The 23,165-nt window shown below is 37.2% G+C and overlaps 1 protein-coding gene across 3 annotated transcripts in view; it reads right to left on the reverse strand.

Moving 5' to 3' along the window:
• The window catches only part of LOC144352788 (peroxisomal carnitine O-octanoyltransferase-like), a 55,335-nt gene that overhangs the window by 3,153 nt on the left and 29,017 nt on the right, over positions 1 to 23,165 (reverse strand). For all 3 annotated transcript variants that reach the window (XM_085501529.1, XM_085501530.1, XM_085501531.1), the window contains exons 6-15: positions 22,023 to 22,134; positions 20,507 to 20,600; positions 20,179 to 20,292; positions 17,780 to 17,881; positions 12,195 to 12,278; positions 9,008 to 9,115; positions 7,944 to 8,071; positions 7,245 to 7,368; positions 5,562 to 5,734; positions 2,936 to 3,055 (exon numbers count right to left, since the gene is read on the reverse strand). In XM_085501529.1, the coding sequence (XP_085357655.1) occupies positions 2,936 to 3,055; positions 5,562 to 5,734; positions 7,245 to 7,368; positions 7,944 to 8,071; positions 9,008 to 9,115; positions 12,195 to 12,278; positions 17,780 to 17,881; positions 20,179 to 20,292; positions 20,507 to 20,600; positions 22,023 to 22,134 (1,159 nt within the window). The remainder of the gene's footprint in view (positions 1 to 2,935; positions 3,056 to 5,561; positions 5,735 to 7,244; positions 7,369 to 7,943; positions 8,072 to 9,007; positions 9,116 to 12,194; positions 12,279 to 17,779; positions 17,882 to 20,178; positions 20,293 to 20,506; positions 20,601 to 22,022; positions 22,135 to 23,165) is intronic.

A 23,165-nucleotide genomic window follows, 5' to 3' on the forward strand; every position in this document is an offset into this window, starting at 1 on the left:
TGGAACATCTGCAAACAATTGAATTAATATGTACTCTATGTGGGTACAACTCATCATAAAGTGATTTCCCTTAATCTGATAACTGAAAACTTTCATTGACCGGAGTCCAAAATCTCAAAGTACACAAGTGCAACTAAACTATGTCTCATAAATGCTCAAGAAACTGCATTCAAAAATCTGAGTAAACCTTGATGTATCTTTAATAACAACTTAACTTCCTTGTTAATTCAGGTCTTTGTATATTACCAGGACCTGGGTTTGTTTCAGTATCACCACTATAATTCCCATCTGTCACTGATTCAGATCAAGGTCATGACCAGGTCAAAGAAAGCTAAGAAAGAACTCCCGTGTGCTGAGAGTATTGAAGAAACATTAAAAATTAATTCAAAATTACTTGTACTTGAGATATTGATGGAATAGCTGAAAACTAATTATGTAAATCAGGTAACTGATATGAACAGATTTGAGTGTAAAACTAATAAGGCCTGTGTAATGTAATATCTATGTACCAAGTTTCATTGAAATGTGATTAGAACAAAAAAACTATGAATTATTATTATTATTGGGTCTCTGCATAGTCCTAGGTTCATTGAAATGTGATGATGAATACTCTTTAAAAGTTTCATTAAAATCCAATTAGTGGTTCTTTATATATCAGTGGAACATTCATGGAAAAAAATAACTAATTATGGGAATTAGGTAATCCACAATTATTTACCCTAAAACTAATCAGGTCTCTGCATAGTCCTAGGGGATCTATGTAGCAAGTCTCATTGAAATATGATGATCAATACTTGAGTTATCAGACAAAAAGCTGAAAATTAACTAATTATGCTAATAAGGTGATTAATATGCATACATATTTACCCCAACATTAATCAGGTCTCTGCACAGTCCTTAAGAAACTATGTACCAAATTTCATTGAAATGTGATGATTATTACTTGAAATATCGAAAGCTGAAAATTAATTAACTATGCAAATTAGATAATTAATATGTACTGATATTACCCTAAAAACTATCAGGTCTGTGCAGTGTCCTATGACATCTATGTACCAAGTTTCATTGAAATGATTCCTACTTGTAATATCAAAAGCTGAAAATTAATTAATTATGCAAATTAGGTAATTAATATGTACTGATATTACACTAAAAACTATCAAGTCTGTGCAGTGTCCTATGATATTTATGTACCAAGTTTTTTTGAAATGTGATGATTAGTACTTGAGATATCAGTGGAAAAGCCAAAAATTGATTAATCATTATGCAAATTAGGTAATTAATATTGCACAAATTTTTACCCAAAACTAATCAAATCTGCGCATAAGTTCAGAGCATCTATGTGCCAAGTTTCATCAAAATCCAATGAGTGGTTCTTTAGATATTCGTGGAACAGTCATGGAACAACTAAAAACAGCTAATTATCATGCAAATTAGGTAATTAATATACATGGATTTTTACCAAAACCTAATCAAATCTGCGCATTGGCCCAGAGCATCTATGCACCAAGTTTCATCAAAAACAGATGTATGGTTCTTGAGATAGCAGTGGAACAGACGAACACACACACACACACACACACACACACACACACACACACACACACACACACACACACACACACACACACACACACACACATACAGACACACTAACTGCAAAGACAATAGCATTACAATCTAAGCTAATTATTTATTCTGAGCATGCTCAATTGCTCTGTCTGTGCAGTAGGGAGAGGTAATTTTTGATGAAAATCTTGAAATAGACCCATTAAAGATTTTCAGTTCTGAAACAAAAAATTATGTTTTTCGAAATAAAAAATTTAAATAGTGCATAATATGTAATAATAATTTTAAATTCATGATTATAAGGCATGCTGTATCTTCTTACTTTTTGTGAATATTTTCTGTTTAACACAAATTCTTAGTCTCAGTGTTTTTGGTTTCTTAGTGACAGCTCTGTATTTTTAATGTATAGTGCAAACTGAGTTTTTTTTTTCCTTTAGTTAGGTTTGAATACATTAGGTAAAACTTGTGAATCAGAAATCAGGAATTCATGAATCTGAATTTAACAGAATCAATTATTCTGAGCATGCTCAGTTGCTCTGTCAGTGTAGTAGAGAGAGGTAATTTTGCATGAAAATCTTGAAAAAGACCGACTTAGGATTTTCAGATCTGGAAAAAAAATTTACGTGCATATGTAACACAGACTTGTTCATCAACCTGCCAAGTTTCATTGACATCTGCTGCACAGTCCCTGAGAAAATGTGAGAGATAACTTGAAAATGAGAAAAAAAGTAAATCTAGTACTCCCCTTTCAGGCTTCGCCTGAACGGGGACTAAAAAAATGTTCACACTATATGCGTGCTAAACATCTTACAGGTGTCTAAATAGCTCTGCCGTCTTTGTAGAGTGTCTTCCTCAAAACTAAGTTGATATTGTTCTGTCTGATGAGATATTAACCATTAGCCCACAGTCCTGGAGGGACTGTGATTAGCCATGGTTATTAGGGTTCCAACAATGTTTCTATCACAACCATCTATGTTGGTTGTTGCCATGGCAATTACAATTGTTTTCATCTTGTCACAAATCTCGTGGAGGTCAACCAACGTCACCTACATAAAAAGCTAGTAGTTTTCAAGAAGAGGTCGAGAATAGCATTTTTTTTACCAAAAATATTCGCTATGCAACATGTCACATGATTACTATTTAAAAATAATCAAGTTTCCAAGACCAAAAAAAAAAGAGCAGGAACTGTCACAAAATGACCAAACCAAACCAGTTGTAACCACACAATGTCAATACTTATACTGGTAATCATTAAAGTAGAAAGAAATTGAAATATCTTTTGTTACCAAAAAAAATCTGAGAAAGCCAAATTCTAAGACACCTCATCCTGATGGAGTCTCAATAAATATTGCAGAAAAAAACTTACTGTTGTTGAGGTATACAATAAAATACCCCATAACCATTTTGACACATTGGTGGAACAAATCCAAGCTCGGTCGTGTAGCCAGTAAAACTGGTAGATAAAATGTAGTTACCATTCCCACCGCTGAAAGCAAGACATAATTTAAATTAGATGCGTCATAAATACTAGAAATATATACTTCAAGTATTTGAAGTATTTGATTTGTTGAGGGTGATTTCACTACAATGCAAGAAATACAAGTTGTTATATTTAAACATTTACATATTCTGAAGAAGACAGACTGTCTTTTCAAATAGCATTATTGTATTCAGATGTAATAGTAACTAAATCAATTTTTGACTCTGGATTTTAATAAATGCATTAGACACCATGTAGACTCAATCTGAGTATCTGACAAGCAAACGTGTTTGTTTTTTGGATCTACCAATGTAGTGAGTAAATGCAGCAGTTAATCAAAGAATTCTTAGAAAGAACTCCTGTGTGCTGAAGGCATTTGAGGAGTACTGTATTTACTATATTAGAAGCACATCTTCATTACACATAAAGCATTGTACTTATTGAATGCAAAATGTCTTATTTTTACAGTAAGCACACGTTAATATGCATGAACTTTATCCAAAAACTGATAGAAACTGTGCATTATCCTAAAGCATCTATGTATCAAGTTTTATTGATGGTACTTGAGAAAAAGTGAAAATGCTTAAAACTGGCTAATTAATATGCAAATTAGGTAATTAATATGGACAGCATTTCAACCAAAACTAATCAGTACTGTGCATTATCCCAAAACATCTATGTACTAAGTTTCAATGTAATCTGTTTGATAGTGCATGAGAAACAGGTAAAAATACTTAAATCTGGTCTGCGCATTATTCCACAGAATCTATGTACCAAGTTTTATTGAAATCAGTTTAATAGTACATGTACATGAGAAACAAGTGAAAATGCTTAAAATTTGGTTAATTAATATGCAATGACACACATTGGACTTACTTTTAATATACAGGTAGTTGAATTAATTTTTAATATAGTTGAGATATGAACTTCCTATATAAGGTTGCGTTTTAATTGTTGTTTAATTAAACTTAATTACAATGCAGTTCAATGTAGAATTGAATATCTTGTTGAATATCTTGTTACGTAACATAGAAATGTTTGCGAAGCTTCGGTTTAGGTCACAATGTAGTTCCTGTTGTCACAAGTCAGTGTAAAGTTAAATTGAAGTTGTCACAACATTGGTACTGCACACAGATGCACTATCCACAAAGATTTCCATTGAGTCAAAAACTGATTAAATATGTGATGACGCCCTCTACGGCAAACTCATGCACAGACAACATGTGTGGCCATAGAGGGCATCATGCTCTGATATACGCCACATTTTTAATTCAAATTTGAAGTATCTGGGGCTCTTGATCAAATCATACAAATGACAATTAGACATACAGAAGTCTAAGCAAGGTACACCACTACATAACTGAACATATGTCATCGCATTGTCAGCTTTTTTCATTATTATATAAAACAAACTATTCTTTGACAGACATTCTCAACACAAAATGAAAACATCTAACAAATATTGAAGGCAATAGAGAGACTACCATCTCACAAGCTTTTCTCTTTATACTTAGACCACAGTTGGTCAAGTGATCATTTTTCTGTACATATCTTTATTCCCGTTAGTGTTTTGTATCTTTATGTAGACTGTACATAACATGTAAAGAGGGTCAGCAAGGGGTATTTCCGTAAGCTATAATCAATTGTTTTTATTTTCATAATAATGTATTCATCTGTAATTTGTATAAAGATCTTATTCTTTGTAGGCGTATAAAGTATTTTCCACATTAAATGGCGTAATTTTATTTTCTATAACCTGTACCAGCTATCCCCTTACCCCCCCCTTCTGTAAACTGCTATTATAACTCAAATCTTGCACTTTGGCTGGGACTGCAGTTTTTTTCAAGGTGCAACATCTGAAGCTGATGAGGAGATAGAGTTTTTTTTTAACCTTTTCACCACCACTCTTTTCATCATGAATTCAAAAAATAGTCTGCACTTTTATTATGAAGATTTGGTCAAAAGTAGCCAAATTTTTGAGTAAAAACTGAAAATTAACTCAAATTTTGTCTGTTGGCTCCACAATTAGGGTTCATTTCCAGAAAGATTGAAAAATATTGAGAAAAAACTACAGAAAAATTTTGGGTGAGAATATCTGGTGGTGAAAAGGTTAACAACTATTGAAACAGTTGACAATGTGTGGGGGGGTGTGTGTTTGCAAACATACAAATCAACTATAGCAGGTAGAGCCTTTAATGAGGCTAAATAAATAAATGTTGTGGTGAAGATGCTTTTCAAAAATAGAGCAGGTAGATATGATTGCCATTAATCATGTTTCAAGAAGTTGTTTACATCAGCCAGTTTTGAATTTCTATAAAATCACATCAAATCTCTAATATATGGCCAAAAAAAAATTTTAGGGTCAGGCAGTAAAAAATAGGGGAGGTTGGGTTATAGGACTGAGCATACAAGGACCCTTTTATGTAAATTACCATGTATGGGGCAAAGCAGCTGATTGCTTTATCTTTATTATTATGCCATTTTCATTATGATACAAGTACACATAGTTTACCTTTTAACATAAGACGGATCTTGAAATATTTGTGGGATAGGAAGACCAGATTCCATGGCCAAAATCTGAAGGCCCAATAAATGCCGATCACATCCATGGTTATTTTTAGCCTCTTTCATAAGTTGTTTATGTTTTCTCAGCGCTTTATTGAATAGCTGCATTCTTTGGTGAGACTGTAGTCATGGAAACAATAGTGATAAGCAAATACTGTAATGAAAAACATTACCTGAAAACTCAAAACAGGATTGGGGGGGGGGGGGGGGGGAGTTGAATGAATTGAAAATGATATTATGTGTAATGAGTTCATAAAATATGTTGAATGACAATATTTCAAATGTCAAAATTGTTTTAAATTCAGACAGTTGCCATCAATTGGTTTAAAGGGGCTTTTTTTGCCAACTTTTAGTCCAAGTAATACCCAGCTGAAATATATACATTAATAATAACAACAATTAATTTTCCATCTGTTCAGATACTGTGTATGCATACATAGATTCATCGATCCTAGGATCTCTGCAACACATTGAGCATACTGCATCACATACATGCAATGCATTATGGGAGATAATCTACTATTGCATATAATGGAAATCTATTGTCACCCTGGATACTCACTAATTATCCGTCAATTTTTTGAAATGTTTTTCACAATATCAGAATTCATGTCAATAATATACATTTACAGCAATTCCAGGCACTGATTTGACGCCGAAGTAGTGCTAGATGTTGATAACTTGCTACAATTGGTTACATACTTTGTTTTCACATTTACAGAAGTTGTTACAAATAATGCAGACAGCATGTCTGCAATTTGAAGCGCACCAGAAGGAAGCTCCGCACATAAAAGTGGCGGTACATTAGTTTTGAATTTCTCCTCCAATAAACGATCGAGGCTCTCAACTTAAGTTTCCTACTTCAATTTGCGTCACATGTTATTTCAGTGAGTGCATAAAGTGGTGGCACATTAGTTAGAGTTATTTTACAGAACCAGCTGACCGAATGATCATGGCAGAAATGTTGATCAAAGTGCATTATTCCTACTATGGAAATATCCGTATAACGCCGATCTATATAATCACTAAATAAAACCATGATATATTAAACTGAAAGCTGCGTGCAACAAATGTCCTATGATGACTTCATCCAGTATATCAATAATGAAATTGAATACATAAGTAGAATGGATGTTACTCGATTATTAGTTATGCAGTTGATGTTTATATTTCTAGTTGCAACTTATGTAAATGTGAAAACCTATTGTAGAATGTTATCTTTAGATGACTAGGTCACGCAAAGAACCAGAATAAGTGACCTTTATAGGGTCACGCAAAGTACCACAGATGTGTGACCTTTACAGGGTCATGCAAAGTACCAGGATGTGTGACCTTTACAGGGTCATGCAAAGAACCAGGATGTGTGAACTTTATATGGTCATATAAAGAACCAGGATGTGTGAACTTTATAGGGTCATACAAAGAACCAGGATGTGTGAACTTTATAGGGTCATACAAAGAACCAGGATGTTTGAACTTTATAGGGTCATACAAAGAACCAGGATGTGCGACCTTTAGAGGACTATGTCATGCAAAGTACCAGGAAGTATGACCTTAAAGAACATGCAAAGTACCAGGATGTGTGACCTTTATGAGGTCATGCATAATGCCTATTAAATATAATACTTACAGTGGTAGTCTCATCCAGCATACACTTACACCATTGTATTGCCTCAACTGTACATGATCTGACAGTCTCTGTTCTACCGTGATAAAACTGACGTGTTGTTGCTGTCTCGTAAGTAGGTGCAGGTCTGCAGGTTGCAATGAGCATTAAAGAAATAACAATATTATACAATAAACCACGTAATGACTGCACTGTGATTGGTCAATATGTTGGTAACGCCACAATGAGAATGTAAAAACAATTTATTAAATTACACTCTGAGGTACTTTCATAAAGCAGTATTGGTGTCTAGATGAGTATATAAAAGGTCTGAATTTGTGTGAATTGCAGAAAATATTACCAAATGTTTATTTTTCACAGATTTTCAGCATGTCTGAATGTTCTCAAATAGTTTGGCTGAATTTAATCAGTCGCTAACATTTTTGAATAGCGTTACAATGCATGTAAATTCCCAAACGATCTGGTGACCCAAAGAAATTTAGATTAAGGTAAATTCTGAGTGAATTTTCAAACATTTCCTACAACTTCATGCAAAAGCTAGTGTTGATAAAGCTCAAAAAATGATCTTATGATGTAAATGTAATTAATCATTTCACAGAAAGTTGCTACTTGATTCTTTTCAAAAACATGATTATATTTTACATGCATACATATCTTTTACATTATACACTTAAAGTAAGAATATCATTAATGTATACTAACCTATGATAGGTCATATAATATGCAAGTTGTATAGATAACTGTATAAATGCATCAGAATGAATCTTCTTTGCCTTCAAAATACTTCTATCAAAATCAACCCATCTGTATACAATGTCCACATTGTCTGCCTACATTTTGTAATAGATATACATGCAATATTAATCCATCTTGTGTCATATTAGTTATCATAATGACAACAATATTGGTATAAATATTCAATCTATTGTAAAAATCAGCATTAACCTTTCTACCACCAGACTTTTTCCCCAAAATTTGTCTCCACTTTATTCTTGAACCCTAATCTTGAAGCCAACAGACAAAATTTCAGTCAATTTTCTGTTTTACTCAAAAGATTTGGCTAAGATTTGAAATGGTTAATTATGCAAAGATATATTCACTACAAGTAGCGCATATACTTTCATGAACATGTTGTGTCCACGGTCATAAATGTGTATTTCTATTCAATGGTATGATTTAAAAATAAATATCAAAAACTAAAGCTGCTAAAATGGTCATATGTAATATATTCAATTTTGAAAAGACTGGATAAATATTACTTGAATTATTAGTATAAAATGGCATCTTCAAAAATGTTGACTATATATTTACGATAATACAGGTTTAGCATATCAAGCTATATGCAGCAGGGATTTTATCTGCATTCAATGCAAGTCTGTAATGATATACAGTATAGAGCTTACCGGTAATATTTTCACATATTTCACTGATAACTATATTCACACAAACCCAGTTAATATTCAAATTTGTATTATTTCCCAAAACACTGAATAGAGTTAGATCTAGTGAATATTTCTCCTGTAGCATCTTATTAACATGTTATGACACCACAAAACTGTTCTATTTTATTATATTATACTCATATCATTCATTTCCATCACAATAACTACAGACACAGGTGATGTATATGTCCTCAAAAGCACAAGCCAAAAATGTCTGTTTTGACTGACTGTTGTTATACTAAGCCTAACTAAGAAAACTAACTGAACAAGTATGATTTAGTTTGTGGGTGTTCTGATCACTATTCCATCATGACAACAACTTACATTCATTCTATAAAACTTTGCAGCTTCTTGTATCATAGCAAGCACTTTATTGTCAATATTAAACTTCAATTCCTGTGGTACAGGCAAGTGTCCAATATTTGTAGATCCCTGTATGAATAGGTAACAATTATTTCAATTTCAAAATGTCCTACAAATATCCCTGTCCCACTTAAAACCATATCTCAATAACCTGGCCCAGCCCAGCCCACAAGCCCGGTCCACTAGGCCATGGCACACAAAGCCCGGTCCACTAGGCCATGGCACACAAAGCCCGGTCCACTAGGCCATGTCCCACAAAGCCCTGTCCACTAGGACATGTCCCACAAAGCCCTGTCCACTAGGACATGTCCCACAAAGCCCTGTCCACTAGGCCATGTCCCACAAAGCCCTGTCCACTAGGACATGTCCCACAAAGCCCTGTCCACTAGGACATGTCCCACAAAGCCCTGTCGACTAGGCCATGTCCCACAAAGCCCTGTCGACTAGGCCATGTCCCACAAAGCCCTGTCCACTAGGACATGTCCCACAAAGCCCGGTCCACTAGGCCATGTGCCACAAAGCCCGGTCCACTAGGCCATGTGCCACAAAGCCCGGTCCACTAGGACATGTCCCACAAAGCCCTGTCCACTAGGACATGTGCCACAAAGCCCGGTCCACTAGGACATGTCCCACAAAGCCCTGTCCACTAGGACATGTCCCACAAAGCCCTGTCCACTAGGACATGTCCCACAAAGCCCTGTCCACTAGGACATGTCCCACAAAGCCCTGTCCACTAGGCCATGTCCCACAAAGCCCTGTCCACTAGGCCGTGTACCACAAAGCCCTGTCCAATAGGCCATGTACCACAAAGCCCGGGCCACTAGACCATGTACCACAAAGCCCGGGCCACTAGGCCATGTACCACAAAGCCCGGTCCACTAGGCCATGTGCCACAAAGCCCGGTCCACTAGGACATGTCCCACAAAGCCCTGTCCACTAGGACATGTCCCACAAAGCCCTGTCCACTAGGACATGTCCCACAAAGCCCTGTCCACTAGGACATGTCCCACAAAGCCCTGTCCACTAGGCCATGTCCCACAAAGCCCTGTCCACTAGGCCGTGTACCACAAAGCCCTGTCCAATAGGCCATGTACCACAAAGCCCGGGCCACTAGACCATGTACCACAAAGCCCGGGCCACTAGGCCATGTACCACAAAGCCCGGGCCACTAGGCCATGTACCACAAAGCCCAGGCCACTAGGCCATGTACCACAAAGCCCAGGCCACTAGGCCATGTACCACAAAGCCCAGGCCACTAGGCCATGTACCACAAAGCCCTGTCCACTAGGGCATGTCCCACAAAGCCCTGTTCACTAGGACATGTCCCACAAAGCCCTGTCCACTAGGCCATGTCCCACAAAGCCCAGTCCACTAGGACATGTCCCACAAAGCCCTGTCCACTAGGACATGTCCCACAAAGCCCTGTCGACTAGGCCATGTCCCACAAAGCCCTGTCGACTAGGCCATATTGTCCCACAAAGCCCTGTCCACTAGGACATGTCCCACAAAGCCCTGTCGACTAGGCCATGTACGTCCCACAAAGCCCTGTCCACTAGGACATGTCCCACAAAGCCCTGTCCACTAGGACATGTCCCACAAAGCCCTGTCGACTAGGCCATGTCCCACAAAGCCCTGTCCACTAGGACATGTCCCACAAAGCCCTGTCCACTAGGACATGTCCCACAAAGCCCTGTCCACTAGGACATGTCCCACAAAGCCCTGTCCACTAGGACATGTCCCACAAAGCCCTGTCCACTAGGACATGTCCCACAAAGCCCTGTCCACTAGGACATGTCCCACAAAGCCCGGTCCACTAGGACATGTCCCACAAAGCCCGGTCCACTAGGCCATGTGCCACAAAGCCCGGTCCACTAGGACATGTCCCACAAAGCCCTGTCCACTAGGACATGTCCCACAAAGCCCTGTCCACTAGGACATGTCCCACAAAGCCCTGTCCACTAGGCCATGTCCCACAAAGCCCTGTCCACTAGGCCATGTACCACAAAGCCCTGTCCAATAGGCCATGTACCACAAAGCCCGGGCCACTAGACCATGTACCACAAAGCCCGGGCCACTAGGCCATGTACCACAAAGCCCGGGCCACTAGGCCATGTACCACAAAGCCCGGGCCACTAGGCCATGTAGCACAAAGCCCAGGCCACTAGGCCATGTACCACAAAGCCCAGGCCACTAGGCCATGTCCCACAAAGCCCTGTCCACTAGGCCATGTACCACAAAGCCCTGTCCAATAGGCCATGTACCACAAAGCCCGGGCCACTAGACCATGTACCACAAAGCCCGGGCCACTAGGCCATGTACCACAAAGCCCGGGCCACTAGGCCATGTACCACAAAGCCCGGGCCACTAGGCCATGTAGCACAAAGCCCAGGCCACTAGGCCATGTACCACAAAGCCCAGGCCACTAGGCCATGTACCACAAAGCCCTGTCCACTAGGGCATGTCCCACAAAGCCCTGTCCACTAGGACATGTCCCACAAAGCCCGGTCCACTAGGCCATGTCCCACAAATCCCGGTCCACTAGGACATGTCCCACAAAGCCCTGTCCACTAGGACATGTCCCACAAAGCCCTGTCCACTAGGCCATGTCCCACAAAGCCCTGTCCACTAGGCCATGTACCACAAAGCCCTGTCCAATAGGCCATGTACCACAAAGCCCGGGCCACTAGGCCATGTACCACAAAGCCCGGGCCACTAGGCCATGTACCACAAAGCCCAGGCCACTAGGCCATGTACCACAAAGCCCAGGCCACTAGGCCATGTACCACAAAGCCCAGGCCACTAGGCCATGTACCACAAAGCCCAGGCCACTAGACCATGTACCACAAAGCCCAGGCCACTAGGCCATGTACCACAAAGCCTTGTCTCACTAACATGGCCCATCCCACTAAGCCCTGTCCCACTAAACCAGTCCACAACAGGCATCGCCTGATAATGCCATTGTTTCCCAATTTATTTTGGCTATCCATGAAGGCTTCCAGCAGATGCTGTTTTATGTGTTTGAAATATGAAATGTTGCTTTAATGAGTCTAATAACATTCTAACTTTGATCATAGGCATACAATTCCTTTATATACATTCAATTCATGCATTCATCAGTTGCTTCATCCTTGTTGCCATAACAACTTACCTGCCACTTTCCTCCAGATGATTCTATTTGCATTTCTACAAAATAGTTCAATCCTATTACTGCCATACCATCCATTACAGCATGCTAAAAATCATGTATAATGTAATTAGATTACATCATTAGAAATACAATGGGAGAATAAATTATTGCATGACAACAGGGCAAAGACAGGGATGTGTGCAATAACAGGCAAGATGCATTATTTAAGCAATCATCTCTGTCTGAGCCCTATTGTCACACACTAATGGGAAGCGTGGAGTCCTTTATTACAAGAAAATATCCAAATAGAATGCCATTCAACAATGCTAGGTATTATAATGCTCTGCTCAGGTATTACTGGTACTAATGTTTTTAAGCTAGCAAGAAGGGAAATTTTAATTTGTTTTCTTGATTTTTCAAAAAATTATAAAACTGTAAACAGTTACTTTAGACCTTGATTGATTTCGGAAAGTCGCTGGATATTTTTGGGCTGGTTTAATGATAACATCGTATACTCCCTTGTTGACCATTCTGATATAACCATTGATAAACTTCTCATAGCAAACAATGCATTTATCTAACATATCATTTTACTAACGCAATGATGAGGAAAAGAAAGAAAATGAAGACGAGTGACTCAGTGACACAGGGTCATTTTATTACCAACCTCATGAGTGGTCCAAAAGGGATAACGAGGTTCAATTATCCACATCCATGGGAAAGATTTTCAACTACTTAACTGATGACAACACCGATACAGATGAGGAAGAGAGTACAGGAACTCTGTCAAGCCATCGTTTTGTGCTGAGAGCGTGTGCCCATCTAATTTTCCGTTTACACTGTGGTTTTAGTTTTCTATCCTCAGCAGTGGTTTCAATCCATTCGCACAGCTTTATTTTTTTTCTCTTACAAAATAATTTCAATAAAAGAGTTTGACTCGTTACACACCTTGTTTGGAGTTCAAAGTAATGAACATAGTTGTAACAAGGTGTTTGAATCATATCAGAAACTGTATTATTAAAAGAACACACTTGTTATTATGTAATTTTGTATTTATTAATTCATTGTTCTAGTATAAATTGATAACAGCCCAGAAGTAGGTTTTATAGCCCAGTAGATAGCCGCACTCGTCACTACACGTACAGAAAGTACCTATTATGTGACCTCGAGGTCGCACTTGGACAATGCTGGACGAGTATCCGTGTGATGAATGAACAGGTGTCGCGGACCAATTAGCGATCGACACAATTAGCCATGTTATGGCAGGGTATTTAAAGAACTGAGACAGCGTGGTGCTCGGTTGTTGCTGCTGGAGATCTTGACCAACAATCTACACTTTGTACGACCCTGGAAGCGGCGAGCAGTACCACCACATACTACCATAGTCAAACCCGGCGTTGAACATCAGTCTGAAGTCTAACTGGGATAGAAGCCTTGGTGCCGTGGATGAGAGGGGAGAGTTCAAGTGGCTAATTACCGTCGCTGGCTTCTTATAATTCACCGGGCGACGCTGCCGACTGACACTGTTCGACGCACGTTGGGAAACGTCAGGTATCGAACTTTCCTACACACACACTAGTTAGTTTTGGGCTTTAAGTTATTATATTATCTTGTTAATTTCTAGAATTGTTATTTTCCTGGCCAGTTTATTTATGTAACATTTTAGGAGTGCATGGCACTGATATACGTGACTAGTAGGGTACGCAGTTCCTCCCCTGGTCGTAGGGTCATTGCCGACTTTGCTGTGGTGTCTACAGTGTGAAATTCCATAACCCCCACCTCTTATCAATAACATAGTTGTGTTGGTGCATGGTGAGGGCCGCGTGTAGTGCTGAACCTCTGCAAGGGCGGGCGATACCGACGGTGAGAACTGTAGCAAGCATATGTTTTGTGTACCTAATAAACTATGAACCGATCACTGGTAGCATAGTGGTTGTCGCATCAGACTCATGATCGGTAGACCCAAGTTCAAATCCTACCTCAGGCTGAACATCAAAGGGTCGACCTCTACCCTGGGTGAGTGTGCCACAGACTCAATGGGAAGGCCAATTCCACTGGCCGAGATTCATTCACTAACGAATGCGACTTTGGGGGACCCTTGGTTAAGGTCCGCAGGTGCTTGTGTTTGACCGAGCCTGGTTGACGCCAGGATAGCGCATTAAAAAATGCCACTTGACAGAGAGATGGCCACACAGCCCTGCCATGTAGTCCCAAACATGAATATGACTTCTGTGGCAAAATGCACTATGTGTCAGCACTAGCACTTGCAATTTGCACATACAAAAAAATATCAGGAGAGACAACAGTGATACTCAATGTCCAGAACTGTCGCCTGGCACAAAAAATATATATAAAAAAAAACACTATGGTTTCACGTAATTCATGTGTAGTGTCGTATGTGTAAGATTGGTCGGTGTGTATTATTGCTGCATGTATGTGCATATAGTTATATTGAACTCTACTGGAACCTAAATTATACTTGTGTTATACTAATTATACTAAATTATACTTGTGTTACATGATTTGTGTAATTTTATATTGGTTAAGAACCCATACACGAGGTAGTAAAAGTATTGCATACTATTTGGTATTTTGGTTAATATTTGACCCTGTGACCTCGTGACAATAGTCTTGGTACTCGTTGTGCTATCTATGAACAAGCAGTCTCTCGGCTGAAATAGCTCCACTGTTAGCAATGCACATTTCAATGAAAGAACTGAAGATATTATTAGAAAATGAACAAACCTGAGAGACGTCTACCTGAGGTACCTATATGTTAATTATCAAAACAATCAGACTTGCGGTTTTCAACAAGAAGTTGAAAATATCACTTTTTACCAAAAATGACAAAAATATTCATCAAATTTAGAAAATTGAAGAGATCATTACGAAATGAACAAATCTGAGAGGTCTGCCAAAGATACATATACATCAAGTATCAAAGCAATAAGAATTGTAGTTTTCAAGAAGAAGTCGAAAAAGTAAAAAGTTGATATATACAACAAGGGATGATGGACAACACCGGACAATCACTTATATGATAAGCTCCGCTCGACAAAGTCAACAGCAGAGCTAAAAAGTCGTAACCGATTTAGTAATTTTACTAGGTTCGCCATTTTTGTTGCCGCGCAATAATTATGTGAACAAGGACTGCCCAGTTTGTGAGAACTTGTTCCTCTATTTGCTTTTGAATCATTCACGCTAAATTACAGTTCTGAATGAGACAACAGACAGCGAATGCTTTATTCAGAAACATCATCAAACCCTTCTCGCTACCTTAAGGATGCTGTAAAATTCTACTTTTTTGTATTTTTCAATGCTGGACTACAAGGAGCAAACACTCAGTAGGAAAAAAAGTGAATTAGATGTTTTTATAGGGTGTAAAATGCAATTTTTGTTAATTAAAAACAAAAGCACATGTCATTGTTTTGAAAGCTATGTTTTAATTAATCAGCCAAAGACATAATAGACAGATAATTTGCATAATAGTCACCACCCATAGCAAATATAAACAGTCTCTTGCATTCAGTACAAGCTCAGACTAGTAATACAAGTATTAGTAGTCCGAGGTATGATCGTCCATAAATTTAATTTCGTTGAATTTCTTGCTCTTCAAGCAGTCGACTATGAAACCGTCTTGGGGTCGACTATGACAGTGACGAAAGAAAACGAATGCAAGGAAATTTGGAGAAGAACGTCGACAGTATGTAAAGCGATTATTATGAAAATTTAATCATGGAAGGTACCTTCCACGATTTAACTGATCAGACCATGGAGGTATAAACAGAAGGTAGAAAATTTGAGCACATGGCAGACTTCGTGACCAAATTACCTGTCATGGACTCCGACCACAATGAGTCGGAAGTGAAACACTTGGGCCCGGACTTGGCTACACCATGGCTACACGTAAAGCCCAAGACAAGCAGCTGTAAAAGCGTGTGTGTGAGCATCCTTGTTTTATTTTTCTTTATCTTCACATTCTCAATAAATAATTTGACGGATTCAATGAAGTTAGATTTGTTATACATGATATAGAAAGTGAACTGAATGTAAGATACCAGCAGTAGTCCCCCGCCAGCAGTTGTTTCGGTACTATGTATTACGCATTGAAGATAGAAAAAGAGTCATCACACTAATTTTGTCAACAGTTTTGGGAACTAAAAAACGGAAAACACGATTTATGGCGAACAGGTTATATTACAAATCAACAAAATAATAACGGAGCAAACAAACTGAAAATTCACCGCCCGATCGACAGACAACTTTAAACCTAAGCGATCGCATCTCCCGATTCAGTTCAGCACTTGCTGTGACTTCTCTCCCCCTCATTGCCATTCAAATCAGATAATACAGATCTTCGTCGAGACATCTCGCGCAGTAAAACAAAAATCTTGGAAAGAAAACTACATGTAGTTGACTCTGGTGGTGCGTTCAGCCATGGTTATTGGTTCAGCAGCTGAGCAAGAGAATGACCTTCCATGGAGGGCAATGTATAGTAATGAGTCTTCCAGAAAAGGAGTGTCTCCTCCCACAATGTATTAATGAATATGTAAATCATGATGTCATTTTGGCGCGGCTTTGTCACGCTGTGAAGCAGTGTTTCCTATTGGATTCGGCAGTATAATTTCGTACTTTATAACCAATTGCGACCACGCATATCCACACATCTGCGTGATTATGACAGACAGATACCATGACTATTCGTTATGAGTTTGTTTTGATCCATGGGACAAACGGATTTTGAGTTAGCCGACAATACGTTGCTGCTAAGTTGTTTTTGCCGTTTTCTCGGTGAAACAAAACAGCGATTCACGGCAACTGCATGCCTTTGATCTAGAGTTTTAGTGGACGCATTATACTAATTTTTTGCACAGACACTCTTCGATATGTTCCCTCTCAAGCAGCGCTGGGCTTTCTGTGTTTACACAGAGATCACGTGACTTTACACGTCCATACACACACTATCTTGTCGATTTCATAATCAGTGTGAAATAGGCTTTCCATCAATATATAGCTTTGTGTGGTTCAGTAAATATTTTATATGAAAATATAAGTTTAGAAAATCAATACCAAAAACGTGTACAGCATCCTTAATACTGTACTTAATAAAACCAACAGAAAACCAACTATGTAAAAATTCAGATATCTATATTTCATTTTCAACATCTGATGCAGTGAAACATGCTCAACACTGATTCATAAACTGGATGAGGTTCACTTTCAATTGCATCACTCTGCTGCAACCTGGATGGTTCACACTCAGATTAATGTTTGTTGTTACACATAATGAATAACAGAATGCACACGAAGTGCAAAATGTTGAATTATGGGTAGCAGTGCTGTATAGCAACATTCCTATGTTACAAAAAGTGTCACAAAACAGATTTTTTTAGATCATCAAATAGCAACCTAGGTATTTAATCGCCATTCACTAAATTTAATCTCCATGGTAACCAAAAATAGTGACCATCTAGAAGGCTATTAACGAGCTCCAAAAATGAGTCAGGGGATAACCGCCATCATATCATAACTGGTAGATCATATCATAACTGGTAGGTCATATAAATGTTCCATGTACCGTACTTCACACATTATTAGTTACTTACATCACAATTTGTTGAAAGAGTTCCATCCTGGTAACTTTGCAGTGTATAACATTTGTCAAACCAGCGAGCATGTCCATTACCACACATACCTTGATAACAAACCTGTAAATTGAAAATACACATCAAAAATGAATGTCAAAGTCAACTTTTGTTGTTTTTTGTTTCACAAAACTAACCAGCATAATTTTTTTTTTCATTATTTTCCAACACTTTCATCAAGACCTGCAGCCAATGGAAAATTGTTCAGTTTATGTTAATTTAATAAAAATAGATAAAAATAAAACTTCAACGGAATTTCTTTTTCACCTTTCACAAAATAAACTAGTATTTTTTTTTTCATTTTTTCTCAAAATTTTGATAAAGATCAGTTGCCAATGGAAAATTATTTTTATTTGGTTCAAAATCAATGAAGAAATTATCAGAAAATCCCCCAAAATTAACAAAATGTTACAACAAAAATACATTTCAAAGATATTTAGAAAAACAATAGAAACTAACTCCAGTTGAGATAACTTGTTTTTTTTTATACAGAAAATAAGTACAATTTTTGATATACTTGCAAAATGGTAATGTTACAAGTAATATGACAGTACTTTTGCATAATGTGTATATGCCCCAAGAAACCAATTGTCTCACTGTGGAATACTTTATTTTAGCTGGAATTAATCTTCGCTGAAAAAAACATTTTGGGTGTTTATTTTCACTGATTTTTGACGAGTTGAATGTAAAATATAGAAAAAAAGGTATATTTGCTGGATTTTATTTTCACTGAATCATTCCTTCAGCAAAAATTAATTCCAAGCGAAAATAAAGTATTCTACAGTAACACACTGCCTGATGACACTGTGTTAATGTCAAAATGATCAAGATATCGATGAGTTACACAGTATTATTTAAAATATATATACCCTATTAATAAAATATGTTTTTGAAATTCAGTTCCTCACCCCCTTGGCTATTATCGCCGAGTTTTGTCGCCAGAGTGATTTATATCATCAATTTTGGTTTCCTGAGTGTCTCTAATAAATAACCACTGGACTGAATTAATGATATTATCAAACAAGCAGCCGTCGACTGAGATAGCTCTGCTGTTAGCAATGCACATTTCAATTAAAGAACTGCAGATATCATTGAAAAAATGAAGAATATGTATAGTATCAAAGCAATCAAATTTGCTGTTTTCAACAAGAATTCGAAAATATCGCTTTTTACCAAAAATTACAAAAATATTCATCAAAATTAGATAATTGAAGTTATCATCACAAAATGAACAAATCTGAGAGAAGTCTACCTGTAATACCTATAATTATAACATCAAAGCATTTAGACTTGCCGGTTTTCAACAAGAAGTCGAAAATATCACTTTTTACCAAACAAGACAAAAATATTCATTTGAATTAGAGAATTATCACGAAATGAACAAATCTAAGAGAGGTCTGCCCAAGGTACATATACACCAAGTATCAAAGCAATGAGAATTGTGAAAAAAAATCGAAAAGTAAAAAGTTGACACAGACGACTAAGGCGGATGCCGTTGGACAATCACTCATATGATAAGCTCCGCTCGACAAAGTCAACAACGAAAATACGCACACTCGCAAATTTGACAACATTCACTTGAACGTTTTAGGATAGTAGGAATAGAAACAAATAGATGGAAATGCCAGTTACATCACTCATGAAAATTGATGAATCGATTGCTGGCTGGGATAGCTGTATTTAGTGTTCAACAACCCCTAACATTGCAAAACCGTCAGTTGTGAACTGAACTTTAAATCTCATTAGGATTTCAACATGCAGTTACACAGGCTGAAAAAAATGCATTATTAAGACAAAGAAAAAGGCTATATACTAAATTCTCTTATTTTGGGGTATTTTTGTGAGTGTACATGTATGCATTGATTTATTCAGACTTGCCTAATGAATAGTGTAGTGTTGAAATGCTCAGACTTGCCTAATGAATAGTGTAGTGTCAAAATGTTCAGACTTTCCTAATGAATAGTGTAGTGTTGAAATGTTCAAACTTGCCTAATGAATAGTGTAGTGTTGAAATGTTCAAACTTGCCTAATGAATAGTGTAGTGTTGAAATGTTCAGACTTGCCTAAGGAATAGAGTAGTGTTGATTTGTTCAGATTTGCCTAATGAATAGTGTAGTGTTGAAATGTCCAGACTTGTCTAATGAATAGTGTAGTGTTGAAATGTCCAGACTTGCCTAATGAATAGTATAGTGTTGATTTTTTCCAGACTTGCCTAATGAATAGTGAAGTGTCAAAATGTTCAGACTTGCCTAATGAATAGTGTAGTGTTGAAATGTTCAGACTCGCCTAATGAATAGTGTAGTGTTGAAATGTTCAGACTTGCCTAATGAATGGTGTAGTGTTGAAATGTTCAGACTTGCCTGTTGGACAGATTTTGCTGATACATCTTCCAAACTCAACATCATTACACTACTTTCTATTACTTCTAATATCATTCTATTCCTGGAATCAAGTGTTATTAAATAATCCCTCATCTGTAAAAATAACAGAATAATTCAGTACATTTCATTTTGAAAAGTTCCTCAATATTTTCTCCTCTAAACGTTGCAATTTATCTGTGATACTCTTAAATAGATGGAAACACACACAGACTTGGCACGGCAACTATTATTAATATTTCTTAATGCACTTACCAGCCAACAACATCATCATATAGGGTCTTAGAATTAAATATTTGTTAGAACTAACCTCTGCCCAGGATGTTCTGTTCAAAGCAGTTAGCATTCCCACACTTGGTATACTAGGTTGACTGTCACAAGCACTCTTCACATATTCTAACTGCCTGAAATAAACAATTATAAACAGTGACTATCTTAGGGAGATTAACCATTTTCTTTTAAAATGCAATGTCAGCAATTTATACAAGAAACACATGAGCTAAGTTAGCCCTTCACATAAGGAACACATGAGCTAAGTTAGCCCTTCACATAAGGAACATATGAGCTACAATGTAATTTAGCCCTTCATATAAGGGACATGTGAGCTAATTAAAACTTCATATAAGTAACATGTGAGCAAATTAGCCCTTCTAAGGAACATGTGAACTAATTTAGCCCTTCATATAAAGCACATGTGAGCTAAGTTGGCCCTTCTAAGGAACATTTGTGAGCTAATTAGCCCTTCATATAAGGAACATGCGAGCTAAGTTGGCCCTTCATATAAGGAACATGTGAGCTAATTAGCCTTCATATAAAGAAAAAAAGTGAGTTAAGTCAGCCCTTCTAAGGAACATGTGAACTAATTTAGCCCTTCATATAAGAAACATGTGAGCTAAGTTGGCCCTTTTAAGGAAGATGTGAACTAATTAACTCTTCATATAAAGAAAAAGTGAGCTAATTAGCCCTTCATATAAGGAACATGTGAGCTAATTAGCCCTTCATATAAGGAACATGTGAGCTAATTAGCCCTCCATATAAGGAACATGTGAGCTAATTAGCCCTTCATATAAGGAACATGTGAGCTAATTAACCCTTCATATAAGGAACATGTGAGCTAATTAGCCCTTCATATAAGGAACATGTGAGCTAATTAGCCCTCCATATAAGGAACATGTGAGCTAATTAGCCCTTCATATAAGGAACATGTGAGCTAATTAACCCTTCATATAAGGAACATGTGAACTAATTAACCCTTCATATAAGGAACATGTGAGCTAATTAACCCTTCATATAAGGAACATGTGAACTAATTAACCCTTCATATAAGGAACATGTGAGCTAATTAGCCCTCCATATAAGGAACATGTGAGCTAATTAGCCCTTCATATAAGGAACATGTGAGCTAATTAACCCTTCATATAAGGAACATGTGAACTAATTAACCCTTCATATAAGGAACATGTGAGCTAATTAACCCTTCATATAAGGAACATGTGAGCTAATTAACCCTTCATATAAGGAACATGTGAGCTAATTAGCCCTCCATATAAGGAACATGTGAGCTAATTAGCCCTTCATATAAGGAACATGTGAGCTAATTAGCCCTTCATATAAGGAACATGTGAGCTAATTAGCCCTTCATATAAGGAACATGTGAGCTAATTAACCCTTCATATAAGGAACTCGTGAGCTAATTAGCCCTTCATATAAGGAACATGTGAGCTAATTAGCCCTTCATATAAGAAACATGTGAGCTAATTTGTCCTTCAATCTTCATATAAGGAACTTCCTATCCTGAAAGGTGTTTTTCTGTACAAAAGATTTACCTTTGTATTTCAGGAGCAGAGATAACTTTTCCATTATCATCAAGAATACTGAAAGTATAGAAACGTCCATTTCTCATTATAACAATATGATGGGGACATGAACCTTCTGATTCTGAAAGAATAATAAAGTTTTTTAGTGTAATAACATGAAAAAGTAAAATGTTATAGATATGAATTCACACTTATTGTCAAGACCATGAATAAAAATAATGGATTGGGAAAATAAAAGGATTACTCATTTATTTAATACTGGAAACAGATGAAGTTGCGTCCACGAACGATACAAAGTGGTATAGATCTGAAGAGTCGTTCAGAATTTAAGAATAATTAATACCCGTTGTAACCCCAAACCGTATCACTAAAACCATATAAATGCGGTTGTTTTCCGGTCGCAAAATACCGTGCGGTCAGAAATTAAGTTTTATCTCATATAATACTCACTGTTTACTATAGCTAGAACGTTGTACGTGTCTAAGTCTAAAATAAACAAGCAGCCTGTCGGCTGAGATAGCTCCGCTGTTAGCAATGCACATTTCAATTAAAGAACAGAAGACATCATTAGAAAATGAACAATATGTATAGTATCAAAGCAATCGGACTTGCAGTTTTTAACAAGAAGTCGAAAATATCACTTTCTACCAAAAATGACAAAAATATTCACCAAAATTAGAGAATTGAAGATATCATCAGGAAATGAACAAATCTGAGAAAGGTCTACATGTAGTATCTATATATGTAATATCAAAGCAAATGAACTTTTGGTTTTTAACAAGAAGTCGAAAATATCACTTTTTACCAAAAATTACAAAAATATTCACCAAAATTAGAGAATTGAAGCTATCATCACAAAATGAACAAATCTGAGAGAGGTCCACATGTAGTACCTATATATATAATATCAAAGCAATCGGACTTACAGTTTTTAACAAGAAGTCGAAAATATCACTTTTTACCAAAAATGACAAAAATACTCACCAAAATTAGAGAATTGAAGATATCATCACGAAATGAACAAATCTGAGAAAGGTCTACATGTAGTATCTATATATGTAATATCAATGCAATTGAACTCTTGGTTTTTAACAAGAAGTCGAAAATATCACTTTCTACCAAAAATGACAAAAATATTCACCAAAATTAGAG

The sequence above is a fragment of the Saccoglossus kowalevskii genome, chromosome 7 (assembly GCF_978046115.1).
Source record: "Saccoglossus kowalevskii chromosome 7, keSacKowa6.1, whole genome shotgun sequence".
In the NCBI taxonomy this organism is placed as follows: Eukaryota; Metazoa; Hemichordata; class Enteropneusta; family Harrimaniidae; genus Saccoglossus; species Saccoglossus kowalevskii.